The sequence below is a fragment of the Salvelinus fontinalis genome, chromosome 3 (genome assembly GCF_029448725.1).
Source record: "Salvelinus fontinalis isolate EN_2023a chromosome 3, ASM2944872v1, whole genome shotgun sequence".
NCBI lineage: Eukaryota > Metazoa > Chordata > Actinopteri > Salmoniformes > Salmonidae > Salvelinus > Salvelinus fontinalis.
The window spans coordinates 22672725-22688548 of NC_074667.1; the positions used below are offsets into that span (position 1 = coordinate 22672725).

The following is a 15824-nucleotide window of genomic DNA, read 5'->3' on the forward strand; positions in this document are numbered from 1 at the left end:
GCTGCGCCACCAGAGTCTCTGGGTTCGCGCCCAGGCTGGGCTGGGTTCGCGCCCAGGCTCTGTCGCAGCCGGCCGCAACCGGGAGGTCCGTGGGGCGACGCACAATTGGCATAGCGTCGTCCGGGTTAGGGAGGGTTTGGCCGGTAGGGATATCCTTGTCTCAGTATGTAAAATGTAATAAAATGTATGCAATCTACTGTAAGTCGCTCTGGATAAGAGCGCCTGCTAAATGACTAAAATGTAATGTAAATGTATATCTCTGGAAATTAACATGCACAAGATTTCGCCATCAACCACTAACCCTACTTCAGGCAACCACACGGAACAGGTCACTTCATGATAGACAGCAAACGAACAGCCAAGATGATAGCTTGCATGTTGACATAACTTTTATTTGTCTTCAAAAGATCATCTACAAAGGTGATACCAGTGAAGCAGTCATTTATACAGTTTGACGTGTCACCGCTCAACAACAGTCAGATAGGACAGTATTTTAAGAGTAAATAAATTCCTCTACCAGATTGGCTACATCTTAAATACACAAATAATGCAGTGGCAAACGAAACAGCAAACTGATACAAATAAGCATTTTTTTTTTTAATTCTCCACTGTAAACTTAAGATGTATTTATTTTTTAACATTGAGTACAATTCGAGTTGTATGTATTCATTCCTTGGAAGTCCTAACAGAAAGTGTTTCCTGAAGCAGCAGAGCTTTGACTGTCGGAGGCTCTTTTTCTCTTAACTTCTGTCACCTTTTTGGGTAACACTTTGGTAGAAATTGGAACTGGGAGGCATCTTTAATCTAATGCTAACGACCTTGATGTGGAGAAAGGTCGATACCATGAGAAATGCAGATTAAAAACAAACATAATCTTTGCCCACCACATTAACCTCATTGATTCTTTTGTCTTCATATGAGATATTTGATAGTACACTTCTGCCAATAATGTTGATGGCTTGACAGAAGAGACGTGATGACAAAATAAACAATATCTTACGTGAGTGTATGTATGCGTGTGTAAAATGTGTTTAAGTTGGGGAGTTGGACGAAGGGTTTGGTTCACCCCATGTGCCTTTGGACACAGAGGGACATCGGTCCTAGCCCACCACAGCGACGGGGTTAAGGGCCAGGACGTCAAACAGCACTCACACATCCCTAGAGGGGTGGTGCACCTCTGAGCAAGACACACAAGTGGCACCTCGTAAAAGCAGCAGAGTAACCCCGCTGTCTAGTAGGCTGTCCCATAGATCGTAACTCACCTCATTATCTCACCTTGTATGTCCACGCTACAGGCCACCTCAGTGCATCTTTTGGCTCAATCTTTCAGACAGTGAGACATATTTCCCCATCCACCTCTATTCCCAAATGAGTGGTTTTATTCATTCAGACCCCGCTACCCTGGTTTCTAATCACCTCATTGGTTTTTTCCTGAGAAGAGATTGGTCTTGGATGTAGAATTTGAGTGGCGGCCAGGTTGGCACAGAGATACAAGGTGAGAGGGAGGGCGAGATGGAGATATCTAAGATGAAGAACGGGACAGCCTGCTAAACGAGCAGGGTTTAACCTCAGCAGCCCGCCCGGGTGAGGTCACCGCCCGAGCTCTTGGTCACCTCCATGGTGGTGAAGGTCTGGAAGAGAAGAAGCAGAACGACCGTTGATCTCTGTGGTGTGGTGAGGCGCTGCGGCTCGTTCACAAATGTAAAGACAACTGGGCAAAAGCAACCGATTTAAAGCTACAACCATAGAGATGGATAGAGGGTACACTTGCTACAAAATACTGTGATAACCATAGCCTTGAACGTAATGGCAATAGTTGCCTGTGGTACTAACTGTCAGCTGTTACAGTAGTTAGTTTTCCAGCCTTTAGTTGACAATTAAATTCTTGATTTGATAGGTTCTAAGGTCGAATAACTTGTCGTGGCTCAAGGCCAGATCGACTCAGGCAATCAGAAAACGTTCTGCAAGTTACTTTTTTTCACCGTGGAGGGACTTGCATGTTAAACAGTCACATTTTTTTTTGTTTTATGTCTATCAAAAGCAGTCAGCAGTGATTAATGGGAAAGATGGAGATGGATAGAGGGCACACATCCTATGTCTACAACCGATCCGAGGAGGAGAGAAAACGAGGGCAAAAATGGGGGAGCAACTCTGGAAAGAAACGCGGCCTGCAGCTGGTGGGCGATCGGTCTTACCTCAGCGCAGGTGGGGTGGATGCCGATGGTGTTGTCCAGCTGCTCTTTAGTCAGTCCGCACTTCATGGCCACGCCATAGCCCTGCGTCACCTCGCCTGCGTTGGGCCCCAGGTAGTGGAATCCGATCACACGATCCTGCAGAGAGAGTGATGTTACCGATAGATCAAGTGTATAGGTCATCTACAAGTTTATGTTAGCCAGACCCTGCATATCGGAACTTGTATTCTTCAATATGGCTATTGAATTCGACATGTGTGTCCATTGTTATTCTAGAATAGCTTTCAGAAACATGGTGTCAAAAGTGACAAAGTGTTCACATAGCTTCTTGACCGGAGACAAGGGTGGAACAATTTTGTTCCTCTAACAAAACAATTTTTCAGGTATCCTGAATTTTTCAAATGTGAGAACTTTGAACTCTACACAGCAAAAGTGACAATTGCAGTATCCATGAATCAAACAGGTAGTCAGGTGAGTTAGCAGAGAGGAGGGTTCCTACATTGTCCAGTTTATTGCAGATGATCTTGGAGTAGCACTTGTTGTTGTCCCTGTTGGGGACAGTGAACTCCAGAGGCCAGAAGAGACTGTGGTACACCTACACAGTTAAGGACACACATTAAATGCATACACATACAGAAAGGGCAGAATAACTTGAATTTAAAAATTAATGTGTCATGCGTGTATGTTTCTAGAGTGTGGCGTTATAACTAAGGCCCTGTGTTTTGTGCAAATGTGTGACATGTTTATTTTATTTAACCATTATTTAAATATTTTTTTCATCAAACTGTCACCTTTTCTTTTTATGCCAGATGGCCCAGCACCATCCTCAGACAATACCTTTCATTTAAAATGGGCAATTCTCATGTCTGGATAAGGCTTAAAATACAGGATAAAATCCTGCCACGTCACGATTGCACAAAACACAGGGCCCCATTTATAACAGTATTACCTGCTATTGAACTTGACCTTTGTTTATTTTGTAAGTCATTCTAACCGCATCTGTCTCCACGTGCATATGTTACAGTACGGTTGTCAGTTGTGGTGTTAGTTCTTCATTGCAAAAACACTAACACCACAACATTAACCTGTGATATGTTAGTCCTAGTATTATACAGTCAGCGGACATTTTATTAGGTACACCCATCTAGTTCTGGTCGGACCCCCCATCGCTTCCAGAACAGCCGGAATTTCAGGGCATGGAAATGTCGCTCAATTGATCTCAAGGGACCTAATGTGCACCAGGAAAACATTCCCCACACCATTACACCACCGCCACCAGCCTGTCCCGTTGACACCAGGCAGGTTGGGGCTATGGACTCCTGCTGCTTATGCCAAATCGTGACTCAGCCATTAGCATGACGGAACCAGGATTCGTCGGACCAGGAAAAGTCTCTCCACCTCTCAATTGTCCAGTGTCGGTGATAGCATGACCCGCTTCTTGTTTTTAGCTGATAGGGGTGGAACCCGGTGTGGGTGTCTGCCGCAATAGACCATTCGTGACAAAGACCGACGAGTTGTGTGGTCCGAGATTCCGTACCGCACACCACTACTGCGCCGTTACTTGCCTGTTTGTGGCCCGCCCGTTAGCTTGCGCGATTCTTGCCGTTCTCCTTCGACCTCTTATCGATGTGTTGTTTTCGCCCACAGGACTGCCGCTGACTGGATGTTGTTTTGTTTGTCGCGCTCCTGTGCGTGAAAAGCCCAGGAGGACACGTCCGTTTCTGAGATACTGTAACCGGCGCGCATGACACAACGCTCAACCATGCTCAAAGTCGCTTAGGTCACTAGTTTTGCCCATTTTAACATTCAATCGAACAGTAACTGAATGCCTCGATGAGTCACTCTGTAGGAGCGAACCATTTGTGAACGGCGTGGTGTACCTAATAAACTGACCACTGAGTGTATATGATCGGTATCACCGTTTAATAGCTGGCGAGTCAATATCCACATTTAAATTGGTATGCTACAATGCATATTGGAGATTGGAGCAGAGCCTAAAGGTCAGTTGATTTCGGTCTGTAATGTTCAGTGCAAGTGGTGTGGAAGTGTGTGATGTGGCTGTAGTACCACTAGGCTGGAAGTGGGCTCTGTGTCTGTGTGTTGCGTCAGCAGCTACCTCCAAGTTGTCTTCGCCGTACAGCTCAATAGCTTTCTCCTCAGAATGCCCACAGGCGCCATACTCCAGAGGGGTGAACACAGTGGTGGGAACGTTTACGTAGTCACACTGCACACAACAACATTCAACCGCAGTTAATAATAAACAACAAGACAATTTACAGAGGTTCACCAGACAGAATATACTACAGTATGATGATAGAAGCTAGGGAACATTTTTACATGGTTTCTCCTAGTTTTTACATTTTAGGTGGAGAGCAAAGGCCCCGCCATATAACACCAACGAGGGCCAACATTAAGATTTGAACTTGAAAGCAACAAAAGCCAATCTTATTAAAAGCAGAGGGACAACGGAGAGAAGAGTCACACTGACAAACTGCCATGGTCTATCAATAGAAAAGCATGTTAACTCCCAAGGGGTGAATCGAGGCCCGCTGTCCAATAATTACTTTGAGCGAGGCTCCCGCGTACAGCCGGCGTGCCAACAGCTTTCCGGCCTGGATGGCCACGGGTGTCAGCTCCCACTTGTCCTCCAGGATGTCTCCGATGGCGTAGATGTGTGGCACGTTGGTCTGTTCCTCGTCGTTCACCGGAACCTTACCGTTCCTGGAGGAGGCGGGGGGGAAAAAAAAAAAAAAAAAAAAAGTGGAAGCTTAGCTAGGGTAAGAAGACTGGCGACTCATTTGACTAATTATAGATCCCCATGGAGCCACAAGTTGCAGATCCCTGGTCTAGACTTACACATACATGTATAAGAACAGTTTGCAGAATACATTTGCATCAATCTGTGACCTTTATTATGCAGCGGATGGATTGAAAAATTTTAGGGCATCATAGGAACTCATTGGAGAACAGAGTAAAGTGAAAGGTCCAACAAGTACAGAATGTGGTCAATAAATCCCACTTGACAAATTAAGTGGAATACAAACAAAGTAAATATTTTAGCATTCCCAACGTGCGTTCTACATTAAGCTGAGACTAAGAATCTGTGAAAATATCCACACTGTTCGCAAATGAAAGTATCAGATCTTGCGACAGACATTCTCAGTGTAATGTGAAAGAATTATGTAATGTGACCATAGGATGTTGACAAAATAGTGGTTGTGTGTTTCCCGGTTGAGAAATATCTGTGCAAAGAACTCCATTGTTCCGTGATTGAGGGTAAACCAATAAGAGGGTGTTCGGGTCACACTTTTTAATGGTGCATTATTTAAGTAAAGAAAATACCATATACAGTGCATTCGGTAAGAATTCAGACCCCTTGACTTTTTCCACATTTTGTTACGTTACAGCCTTATTCTAAAATTGATTAAATTACCCTCCCCTCAATCTACACACAATACCCCATAATGACAAAGCAAAAATAAGTTTAGAAATGTATGCAAATGTATAAAAATAAAATATCACATTTACACAAGTATTCAGATCCTTTACTCAGTACTTTGTTGAAGCACCTTTGGCAGCGATTACAGCCTTGCGTATTCTTGGGTATGAGTTTACAAGCGTGGCAAACCTAAATTCAGCAACAACAAAAAAAACGTTCTCACACGGTCAACTGTGTTAATTTTCAGCAAACCTAACGGGTTTAAATATTTGCATGAACAGAACAAGATTCAACAACAGTCAAACTGAATAAGTTCCACAGACATGTGACTAACAGAAATGGAATAATGTTAAAAGTCAAAATCAAAAGTAACAGTATCTGGTGTGGCCACCAGCTGCATTAAGTACTGCAATGCATCTCCTCGTGGACTGCACCAGATTAGCCAGTTCTTGCTGTGAGATGTTACCCCACTATTCCACCAAGGCACCTGCAAGTTCCCAGACATTTCTGGGGGGAATAACCCTAGCCCTCACCCTCCGATCCAATAGGTCCGAGACGTGCTCAATGGGATTGAGATCTGGGCTCTTCGCTGGCCATGGTAGAACACTGACATTCCTGTCTTGCAGGAAATCACGCACAGAACAAGCATTATGGCTGGTGGCATTGTCATGCTGGAGGGTCATGTCAGGATGAGCCTGCAGGAAGGTTACCACGAGGGAGGGGGGATGTCTTCCCTGTAACGCACAGCGTTGATTGCCTGCAATGACAACAAGCTCAGTCCGATGATGCTGTGACACACCGCCCCAGACCATGACGGACCCTCCACCTCCAAATGAATCCCGCTCCAGAGTACAGGCCTCGGTGTAATGATCATTCCTTCAACGATAAACGCAAATCCAACCATCACCCCTGGTGAGACAAAACTGTGACTCGTCAGTGAAGAGCACTTTTTGAGTCCTGTCTGGTCCAGTGACGGTGGTTTTGTGCCCATAGGCGAGATTGTTGCATGGTGATGTCTGGTGAGGACCTGCCTTACAACAGGCCTTCAAGCCCTCAGTCCAGCCTCTCTCAGCCTATTGTGGATAGTCTGAGCACTGATGGAGGGATTGTAACTCGGGCAGTTGTTGTTGCCATCCTGTACCTGTCCTGCAGGTGTGATGTTCGGATGTACCGATCCTGTGCAGGTGTTGTTACACGTGGTCTGCCACTGCGAGGACGATCAGCTGTCCGTCCTGTCTCCCTGTAGCTCTGTCTTAGACGTCTCATAGTACGGACATCGCAATTTATTGCCCTTGCCACATCTGCAGTCCTCATGCATCCATGCAGCATGTCTAAGGCACGTTCATGCAGATGAGCAGGGACCCTGGGCATCTTTCTTTGTGTTTTTCAGAGTCCGTAGAAAGGCCTCTTTAGTGTCTTAAGTTCTCACAACTGTGACCTTAATTGCCTACCGTCTATAAGCTGTTAGTGTCTTAACGACCATTCCACAGGCGCATGTTCATTAATTGTTTATGGTTCATTGAACAAGCATGGGAAACAGGGTTTAAACCCTTTACAGTGAAGATATTTGGATTTTTACAAATTATCGTTGAAAGACAGGGTCCTGAATAAGGGAGGTTTTTCTTTTTTTGCTGAGTTTATATTTGAGGAGTCTCTCATTCTTCTCTGCAGATCCTCTCCAGCTCTGTCAGGTTGAATGGGGAGCGTCGCTGCACAGCTATTTTCAGGTCTCTCCAGAGATGTCAGATCGGGATCAAGTCCAGCCTCTGGCTGGGCCCTTCAAGGACATTCAGAGATTTGTCCCGAATTAGGGTGCTTAGGGTCATTGTCCTGTTGAAAGGTGAACCTTCACCCCAGTCTGAGGTCCTAAGAGCTCTGGAGCAGGTTGTCGTCAAGGATCTCTGTACTTTGCTCCGTTCAGCTTTCCCTCGATTCTGACTAGTCTCCTAGTCCCTGCAGCGTATGTACTGCCAGATAGCTGCAACAAGATGTTGACATGCTCACATCAACATCGTGTGGCATCTGACCATGCTGAGTGAACGGCAAGAATGTGCTCGTGACTCAATGGTCGACTAACTGCTCTCTCCTTGAGTGACAGCGGGCAAGGCATGGTGGGAAGCGGCATGCAGAAGGAGGAGAGGCAGACGACCCAAGAAACAAAACGGAGTAAACTATAAAAACGGACAGTACACATGCCTGAGTTGCATATCACATTTAACAAACCAAAACATAAAAATATTGTCATAGAAGGTAAAGTAAAAACGACAACCGGCCCATGCATCAATAGCGGTACAGTCAAAATCGGGCATACCGCCCAGCCCTAGGTTGTGGACATGAAGAATGGAACTGACTGTCTGGGTGGGGCTAAGATCTTGCCATCACCAAAACGGAGACAAAGTATTCAACAACGATGAGGATGATTCATCATCAACGACAGTCATGTAGCGCAAATGATACTCAGTCTATGCATATAGACTGAACAAAAATGTAGAAAAATGCAACAATTTCAAAGATATTACCGAGTTACAGTTCAAATGAGGAAGTCAGTCAATTGAAATAAAAGCATTAGGCCCTAATCTATGGATTTCACATGACTGGGAATACAGATATGCATCTGTTGGTCACAGATACAGTACCTTAAAAAAAGTAGGGAGGTGGATCAGAAAACCAGCCACTATCTATATTTCCCTTATGCTGCGTGACGCATCTCCTTCGCATAGAGTTGCTCAAGCTGTTAGTTGTGGCTTTTGGAATGCTGTCCCAGTCCTTTTCATTGGCTATGCGAAGTTGCTGGATATTGGAGGGAACTGGAACACACGGTCGTACACGTCGATCCAGAGCATCCCAAACATACCATATAATGGGTGACATTTCTGGTGAGTATGCAGGCCATGGAAGAACTGGGACATTTTCAGCTTCCAGGAATTGTGTACAGATCATGGGGACATGGGGCCGTGCATTACCATGCTGAAACACGGGATGATTGCGGTGGATGAATGGCACAACAATTGGCCTCAGGATTACGTCACAGATGTCGTCACAGTATTTAAATTGCCATCGATAAAATGCAATTGTGTTTGTTGTCCATAGCTTATGCCTGACCATACCATAAACCCACTTCCACTATGGATTACTCTGTTCACAATGTTGACATCAGCAAACTTCTCGCCCACATGCCACCGTCTGCCCGGTACAGGGATACATCCGCGAAGAACACACTACTTCAGCGTGCCAGTAGCCATCGAAGGTGAGCATTTACCCACTGAAGTCGATTAAGACGACGAACTGCAGTCAGGTCAAGGCCCTGGTGAGGTCGAGGCCCTGGTGAGGTCGAGGCCCTGGTGAGGTCGACGAGCATGCAGATGAGCTTCCCTGAGACTGTTTGACAGTTTGTGCAGAAACTTTTCAATTATACAAACCTACAGTTTCATCAGCTGTCCGGGTAGCTTGTCCCAGGCGATCCTGCAGCTAAAGAAGTCGGATGTGGAGTTCCTGGGCTGGCATGGTTACACATTGTCTGCGGTTGTGAGGCTAGTTGGACTTGCTGTTAAATTCTCTAAAAACAACAGAGGCTGCTTATGGTAGAGAAATTAACATTAAATTCCTGCAGTCATGCCAATTGCACGCTCCTTCAACTTGAGACATCTGTGGCATTGTGTTATGTGACAAAACAGCCTTTTAACTTCTTATGGCTGCAAGGCAAAGTGTTGAGTAGCCAGTGAAATCGTGCCCATTTCAAACGGCCTCCTACTCAAATCTTGCTCGTACAATATGAATATTATTATTCTTTTTGGATAGAAAACACTTTGTAGTTTCTAAAAGAGTTAGAATTATTTCTCTGAGTGAAACAGAAGTCCTTCTGCAGCACTTTTCCTGACCAGGAAGTAAAATGTCAGAAATCGGTGCTCTTTTCAATTTGATGCCTATACATGGGCTTAACACTTAGGAGTCTGCTGACAATCTATACGCCTTCCTATTGGTGTAAAGAGGATGTCAGAGAATACATTTTTCTGCTCATCTTGTTCTGTGGTGGGAAAAAAACTATTTCTTTGTCCTGACCGTCCACTTCCGGTACTCTGGAGGAAGTGGGATGGACTTTTGTTTTGCCTTGGTAACGAACGGCTAACGTCTCCAGCTCAATTTTTTTTTGCTACATGTGACCATATCACCGTAATGTATGTTTTTTCAATATAGTTTAATCAGATTATTGAAACTTTATTCGGGAGTTTTGCTGTGTTCCGTCATCTGACTGTGTTTACGTTGGAGAAATTTATGCCACTACGCTAGTGCCAATGCTAATTGAAGAGGGACATTTGCCATTCTGAATCGAAACGACGACTCATCTGGACAGAGTACACGTTCTTCAACATTCTGATGAAAGATCAGCAAAAGTAAGACCCATTTTATGATGTTATTTCATATATCTGTCGTGCATGTGAATTGGCCGTGGGCGCCCAATTATTTCAGTCTATTTTAGCTACGCTAATATAGCGATACATTTTGTTTGCGCTGTAAAACATTTAATAAAATCGGAAATATTGTTTGGAATCACAATATGCCTGTCTTTCAATTGCAGCAGACTATGTATTTTTCAGAAATATTTTATGATGAGTAATTAGCTATTTGACGTTGGAGTCTGTAAATATTATGGCTGCTTTTGGTGCAATTTCGGCTTGTAGCTGAAATGTAAACTATGGTTTATACATGAAATATGCAAATGTTTCAAACAAAACATATGCTATACAATAAATATGTTATCAGACTGTCATCTGATGAATTTGTTTCTTGGTTAGTGGCTATTTATATCTTTATTTGGTCGAATTTGTGATAGCACCTGATGGAGTAAGAAACTGATGGACTTAGAAAAAGTTGTGTCTTTTGCTAACGTGGTTAGCTAATAGATTTACATATTTTGTCTTCCCTGTAAAACATTTTAAAAATCGGACATGTTGGCTTGATTTACCTGGTGTCTTGGACTTGTTAATGTGTGAAAGTTAAATATTAAAAAAAAATAGATTTTGAATTTCGCGCCGTGCATTTTGAGCTGGATGTTGTCATAAGTGTACCGGTGTCGGGCTGCCCCCGTAAAAGGTTAATGGCCTTTTATTGTCCCCAGCAAAAGGTGCACCCGTGTAATGATCATGCTGTTGAATCAGCTTCTTGATATGCCACACCCGTCAGGTGGACAGATTATCTTGGCAAAGGACAAATGCTCACTAACAGCGATGTAAAAATACACATGTAAACTACTAGTCTGGTTGAAACCAAACTCAAAGTCCGCCTGACGTGGTTCTCTTTAGCCAGCCTGGTAAGCTACACTCATGTAGTGCAACCGAGAGGCCGAACCTGGTGCACCTTAAGCCGTGTGTCAGTCAGCCCAATGTTAAAGAGAATCTCCGTTACGTTTGTATAATTTTTTTGCCAGTAGTTCTGAAAGGAGCACTCAAGAGCCAAAAGTGGTCCCCGAAATCTGCGTGCTACGTCATATATGTGCATCATGCCATTGCTCTCTCGCTCTCTCGCTCTGCTGTGTGTGCGCATCTGTCTGGTTGTCACTCAAATGGTTCGGTGCTGAACTTCATTGGCTGGAACACGAATTGCTAGGGGGCTGGCCCACGTGGGGGAAAATGTAAGGAAAATGACGCTGCACCGCTTCCAGTAAACAGTCACTTTCAAACTACGGATTTCGTAGTTAATTGAGGTAAAACAGTAATTCTTCTCATAGATTAGGCATGTATGAACTACACATTCATTTCCTTAAATGCTGCTAGGGACCAGGTCATATGACTGAGGCATATGACTGACTAAGGCGCACTCACTCCTAAGCCTGGCTCATGTGCTTGCTTAATCCCGTTGGCCTAGAGAGCACTCTGTAGGGCTGACCCATTCATAACTGAACTGCATGTTAGAAACCCCATGAAAACACTTCTTCCTCAATCAATCCAGTTAACAACATTTTAAAGAAGCTTGAGATTTTTTTAGATACCGTTACGTCCCAATGTAACATCACAAGGGGGTTTCTCTCCTTACAAAGCACAAACACAAAACCTCTTATCCCCACAAAACCCCTCCCTGTCAGTTCTCTCATACACCTCTGGTGAGGCAATAGTGCTGAATCACCATGACTGTAGAGAGCCTTAAAGGTACAGGCGTGCGCACACACACACCCTTGTCTGTGTCACATTTGTGACAGCCGCGAGGGTGCATGGGTGGATGAATGAAATGAGAGAATGGAAGAAAATAAAAGGAACGGTACATTTTTTTTTGGCCTAAAATGACATACCCAAATCTAACTGCCTGCAGCTCAGCCCCTGAACCAAGGATATGCATATTCTTGGTACCATTTGAAAGGAAACAGTTTGAAGTTTGTGGAAATGTGAAAGGAATGTAGGAGAATATAACAATAGATCTGGTAGAAGAAAATACAAAGACAAAAAAACAACCGGTTGTTTTCTACAACCATCTTTGAAATGCAACAAAGGTGCCTACATCTAACCATCACTCTGGTTGTAATTGCGATGGTGTCCACAAGATGGCATTGTATGTGCAAAGTATCAGACGGATAACTTGAAGGACGAGCAAACTACATGACATTTAGTGTGAAGTCACCCAGGTACATTTGGGCAAATCGTGAAGGAGACATTTACATTCACATTACATTTGTCTGCAAGAATATCGTCAAATCTGTATACTTGGGACTTTGATTTAGCTTTTCCAGTTTTAGTAGCCATATTATAAGTTCAACATTTGCAAAACATCCCGTTTTCATATTCTTAATTTGTCTAAAAGGAAAGGCTTGATGTCACACAAGGTTATCAGCAACATTTTGCGATAGATACTAGGTTTCAGCATACTCCCGTAAAGCCCCGCTCATTGGCTATCTAGCTAGCTTTGTTTGATTCCGATTGACTAACTTCGGAAAATAAGCACCAATCAAGTGAAGACTGCCCGCGTCATCGGCGTGCCATGAAGGCGTTGCTCTCTGACCAAATTCGGTGTCCTATAGGATATAGTACACTCTAAATGATATAGTGAAGTCTGGTTACATTCTAGGATCTCCGAGGAATACATACAAACGTGATTTGACTGGTTGAAACAACATATAGGGCTAGATTTACACCGATTCCTTTCTTCGCAAATTGAACGAATGGAAATACAAAATTGATTGTGCATGCTATATGGACCTTTTTAGGATATGAAAAAAAAAATTATCTAACAAAACGACAGTTCATGTTATCTCTGGGACCCTACGGATGATAAATCAGAGCAACATTTCATAATGTAAGTACACATGTCACCTTCAGAGGTGAATTAATCAGACCTAACTTGGTGAAAAAAAGTGTTTTGTTGTTGGGAGCTTCAACTAATAGCATGGCATTTTTTTGGCAGATATAGCTACTGTAAATTGGACAGTGCCGTTATATTAACAAGAACTTAAGCTTTCAGCCGATATAAGACACTTATATATATCGAGATTTGTTGTTTCTCTAAGATCTGCGATCGTGACAGACGGCGCTGAATGATTTACAACTGTCCCGTTGACGGGACGCCTATCCCGAAGTTAAACTTACTTGGGGTTGACTTTGACTCCGGCTTGATCCAGGCCGATCTTGCCTGTACACGCGTCACGCCCCACGGCTATCAACACCTGAGGGAGGACAAGGAAGTCACCGGGTTAACGGGACCATTCTCCCAAAAAATAAAGCCCTGTCATCCCTACAGAGCAAGAATGACTCAATTTTGCTGGACAAAACATCTTATAGTTAAGGCTCAAAGACTGACAATCATGCAGAGTTTGATAATGCCTAATGCAATATGTTAAAGTACTTTGTTTGCAGATTTAACTAACAGTATTGGTTTCATTCATACGTGACAGATTTACTTTGGCTATTGGGGCTTAAGGGGACTTTAATGCGTACGTACAGTGTTGTATTCTCCCTCGATGGTCTCGTCACTCTCCGTGCTCTTGGCTGTCACCTTCAGCCTCCCAGGAGTGCCTGCCTCCAGCTCCTCCACCTGACATGTAAAATTAATTGTATGGGGGGGGGGGGAATGTGTATCTAGCTACAAAATTCTCTATGATACTATAATGGCCAAGGCCGGGTGAACTGAAGGCATCTTTCACTCTGAAAGATCACGTGTTTTTTAATTTAGTTCACCTTCAAAGACTAACATCCATGAACTTTAGACTTTATCTGATGACAGGACTCTTCCGATAAATAGCTAAATATTACACAACTTCCCTGATTGTTCCCTGAACAATTTAGCCCAGGCATTTCCGAACCATAAAAAGGCCATAAAGAAAGCCCTGAACAGCTGAGTAAAGATACAAAGGGTGTAGTAGTAGTACCGGAGTTCACATACTATTGAAATAATGTAAAATACTAGCCGTGCTTGATTAAGCTTAACTGTTGCGATGGGAACCAATAGGAAAGTCCCATGAGTGCAAACTTCACCCAGGCTAAGGCAACGTTCAAAGTATTTGAAAGACTTCAAACACTATTTGAACCCAGGTCTAAGTAGTAGATAACTCACATTGGCTCACCTTGACTGGGACGTACTTCCGGAGGAACTTGACACCATGCTCTTCCATGTGTTCTCCGGCGCGGTTGGCCATGTCCTGGTCGAAGCCCCTCAGCAAGATGGAGCGTACCATGACCGTCACGTCCAGGCCCAGGCCCGCAAGGAAACCCCCGCACTCCAGCGCCACGTAGGACGCCCCGATCACCAGGGTCTTGCCCGGGCAGTGGGGGAGCGAGAACAGGTCATCGCTGCAGCAGACACCCACAGACAGGGGAAGATCAGCCATAGTAGGGTGCACTTCCGTTAAACCCATAATGCTCTTAGAAATGTATAAAAACGCCACAATTCACCCATTCTTTCTGCGATTGGCAGGTGAAATACCTGGAATGTCAGATTCATTCACTAGACCAGTGGTCCCCAACCGGTCAATTGCGATCGACTGGTTCATCTTCAAGGCATTCCTAGTCGATTGCTAAACATTTCTGTAGAAATGCCAACGATAAAGCCTTGTGCCCCTATTTGTTTTAAGTTTGTCCCAGTTTGTGGTAGGTGCACTTGATTCAGCTGCCATCCGCGCCAGGTAAGCGAATTGTTCCCATTTAGAACCATTCCATTTGTCTCAAAGTATAAAACTTGGTCGACCCGGAGGGCTAAATCAAGTGCACCTATTGCTGGCCAATCGGATTAGGAGAGCTCAAAATCACTGTGCCTGCAGCTTCTACGGCAAAGTTTGATACTAAGTGAGATGTTAGAACTTTTAAAACTATGACCAGAGAGGGAGACTGTCAAGGAAGGCAGAAAAGAGCTGCTATTTTTATGAGTGATTTCATGTTTTAAAACATTTTTAATTCAACACTGTACAAACCATAAAACGTGCTTCTCCCTATTTACATTCTCACAACCGACCAGCACTGCAATGAGTATGTAGCCTACATGTAGCCAAATGTAGTCCCTCTCGTATGAACTACGAGAGGCGGACCCTCCGCTGCCCTCTCCTTCCATTCGTTGAAACTAACAATCAGAAAAATCTATTTTTATTTTTAAGAATGCTCAGCTTACAACTGATCTATTTAGCTCAAGTTTTGAAGTATATATATTATGTCCTGAGAAGAACAAGCATGGCCAATATGACGTGATAATGTATTAGGCCTACTGCACAAACCTCACTCTTACAGAACAGTTTTTATTCAGTTAATGTTGCATAGGCTTACATTTGAGTCATGCTTAAAAAAAAAAAAAAATCTGAGTGGTAGACCTCGGCTTGGATGTTGACTCAAAGTGACCTCGACTCAGAAAAGGTTGGTGACCACTGCATTAGACACAATAACTTCCTTTAACTGTTAAAATCCCAAACTATAAACAAAAAAATAGTCTGGCTAAAGACTGGTTATGTAGTCTGAAATGGGTCTGGGCGTGAACGCCCTCTGAAAATGTATTCAGTTACAAAACAACTATCAGGCATACAATTAGCTTTAAAAGGGTACAGAGATGGATACTAGGGTCTGTCCCTATGACATGTAGGTTAGCAAAAGCCCACCGACACAAAGAGGTTACTCTTCTAGACAACCTGTGTTTAGACAGGTGGGAGATTATAGCCTAATTAAATGAACGTCCTGATACAAGACCTCCCGTGGTGGGAATTACATACTTGAGCTCACCTTGGGAAGGTT

General features: G+C 43.8%; 1 protein-coding gene across 1 annotated transcript in view; it reads right to left on the bottom strand.

Moving 5' to 3' along the window:
• Positions 1–367: 367 nt before the first annotated feature.
• LOC129841177 (thioredoxin reductase 1, cytoplasmic-like) overlaps positions 368–15824 on the bottom strand; it is a 29067-nt gene continuing 13610 nt past the window's right edge. Inside the window, exons 9-16 of the mRNA XM_055909328.1 lie at positions 14177–14402; positions 13555–13647; positions 13203–13279; positions 4757–4913; positions 4309–4416; positions 2692–2787; positions 2196–2330; positions 368–1631 (exon numbers count right to left, since the gene is read on the bottom strand). Coding sequence (XP_055765303.1) covers positions 1569–1631; positions 2196–2330; positions 2692–2787; positions 4309–4416; positions 4757–4913; positions 13203–13279; positions 13555–13647; positions 14177–14402 — 955 coding nt within the window. The 3' untranslated portion in view covers positions 368–1568. The remainder of the gene's footprint in view (positions 1632–2195; positions 2331–2691; positions 2788–4308; positions 4417–4756; positions 4914–13202; positions 13280–13554; positions 13648–14176; positions 14403–15824) is intronic.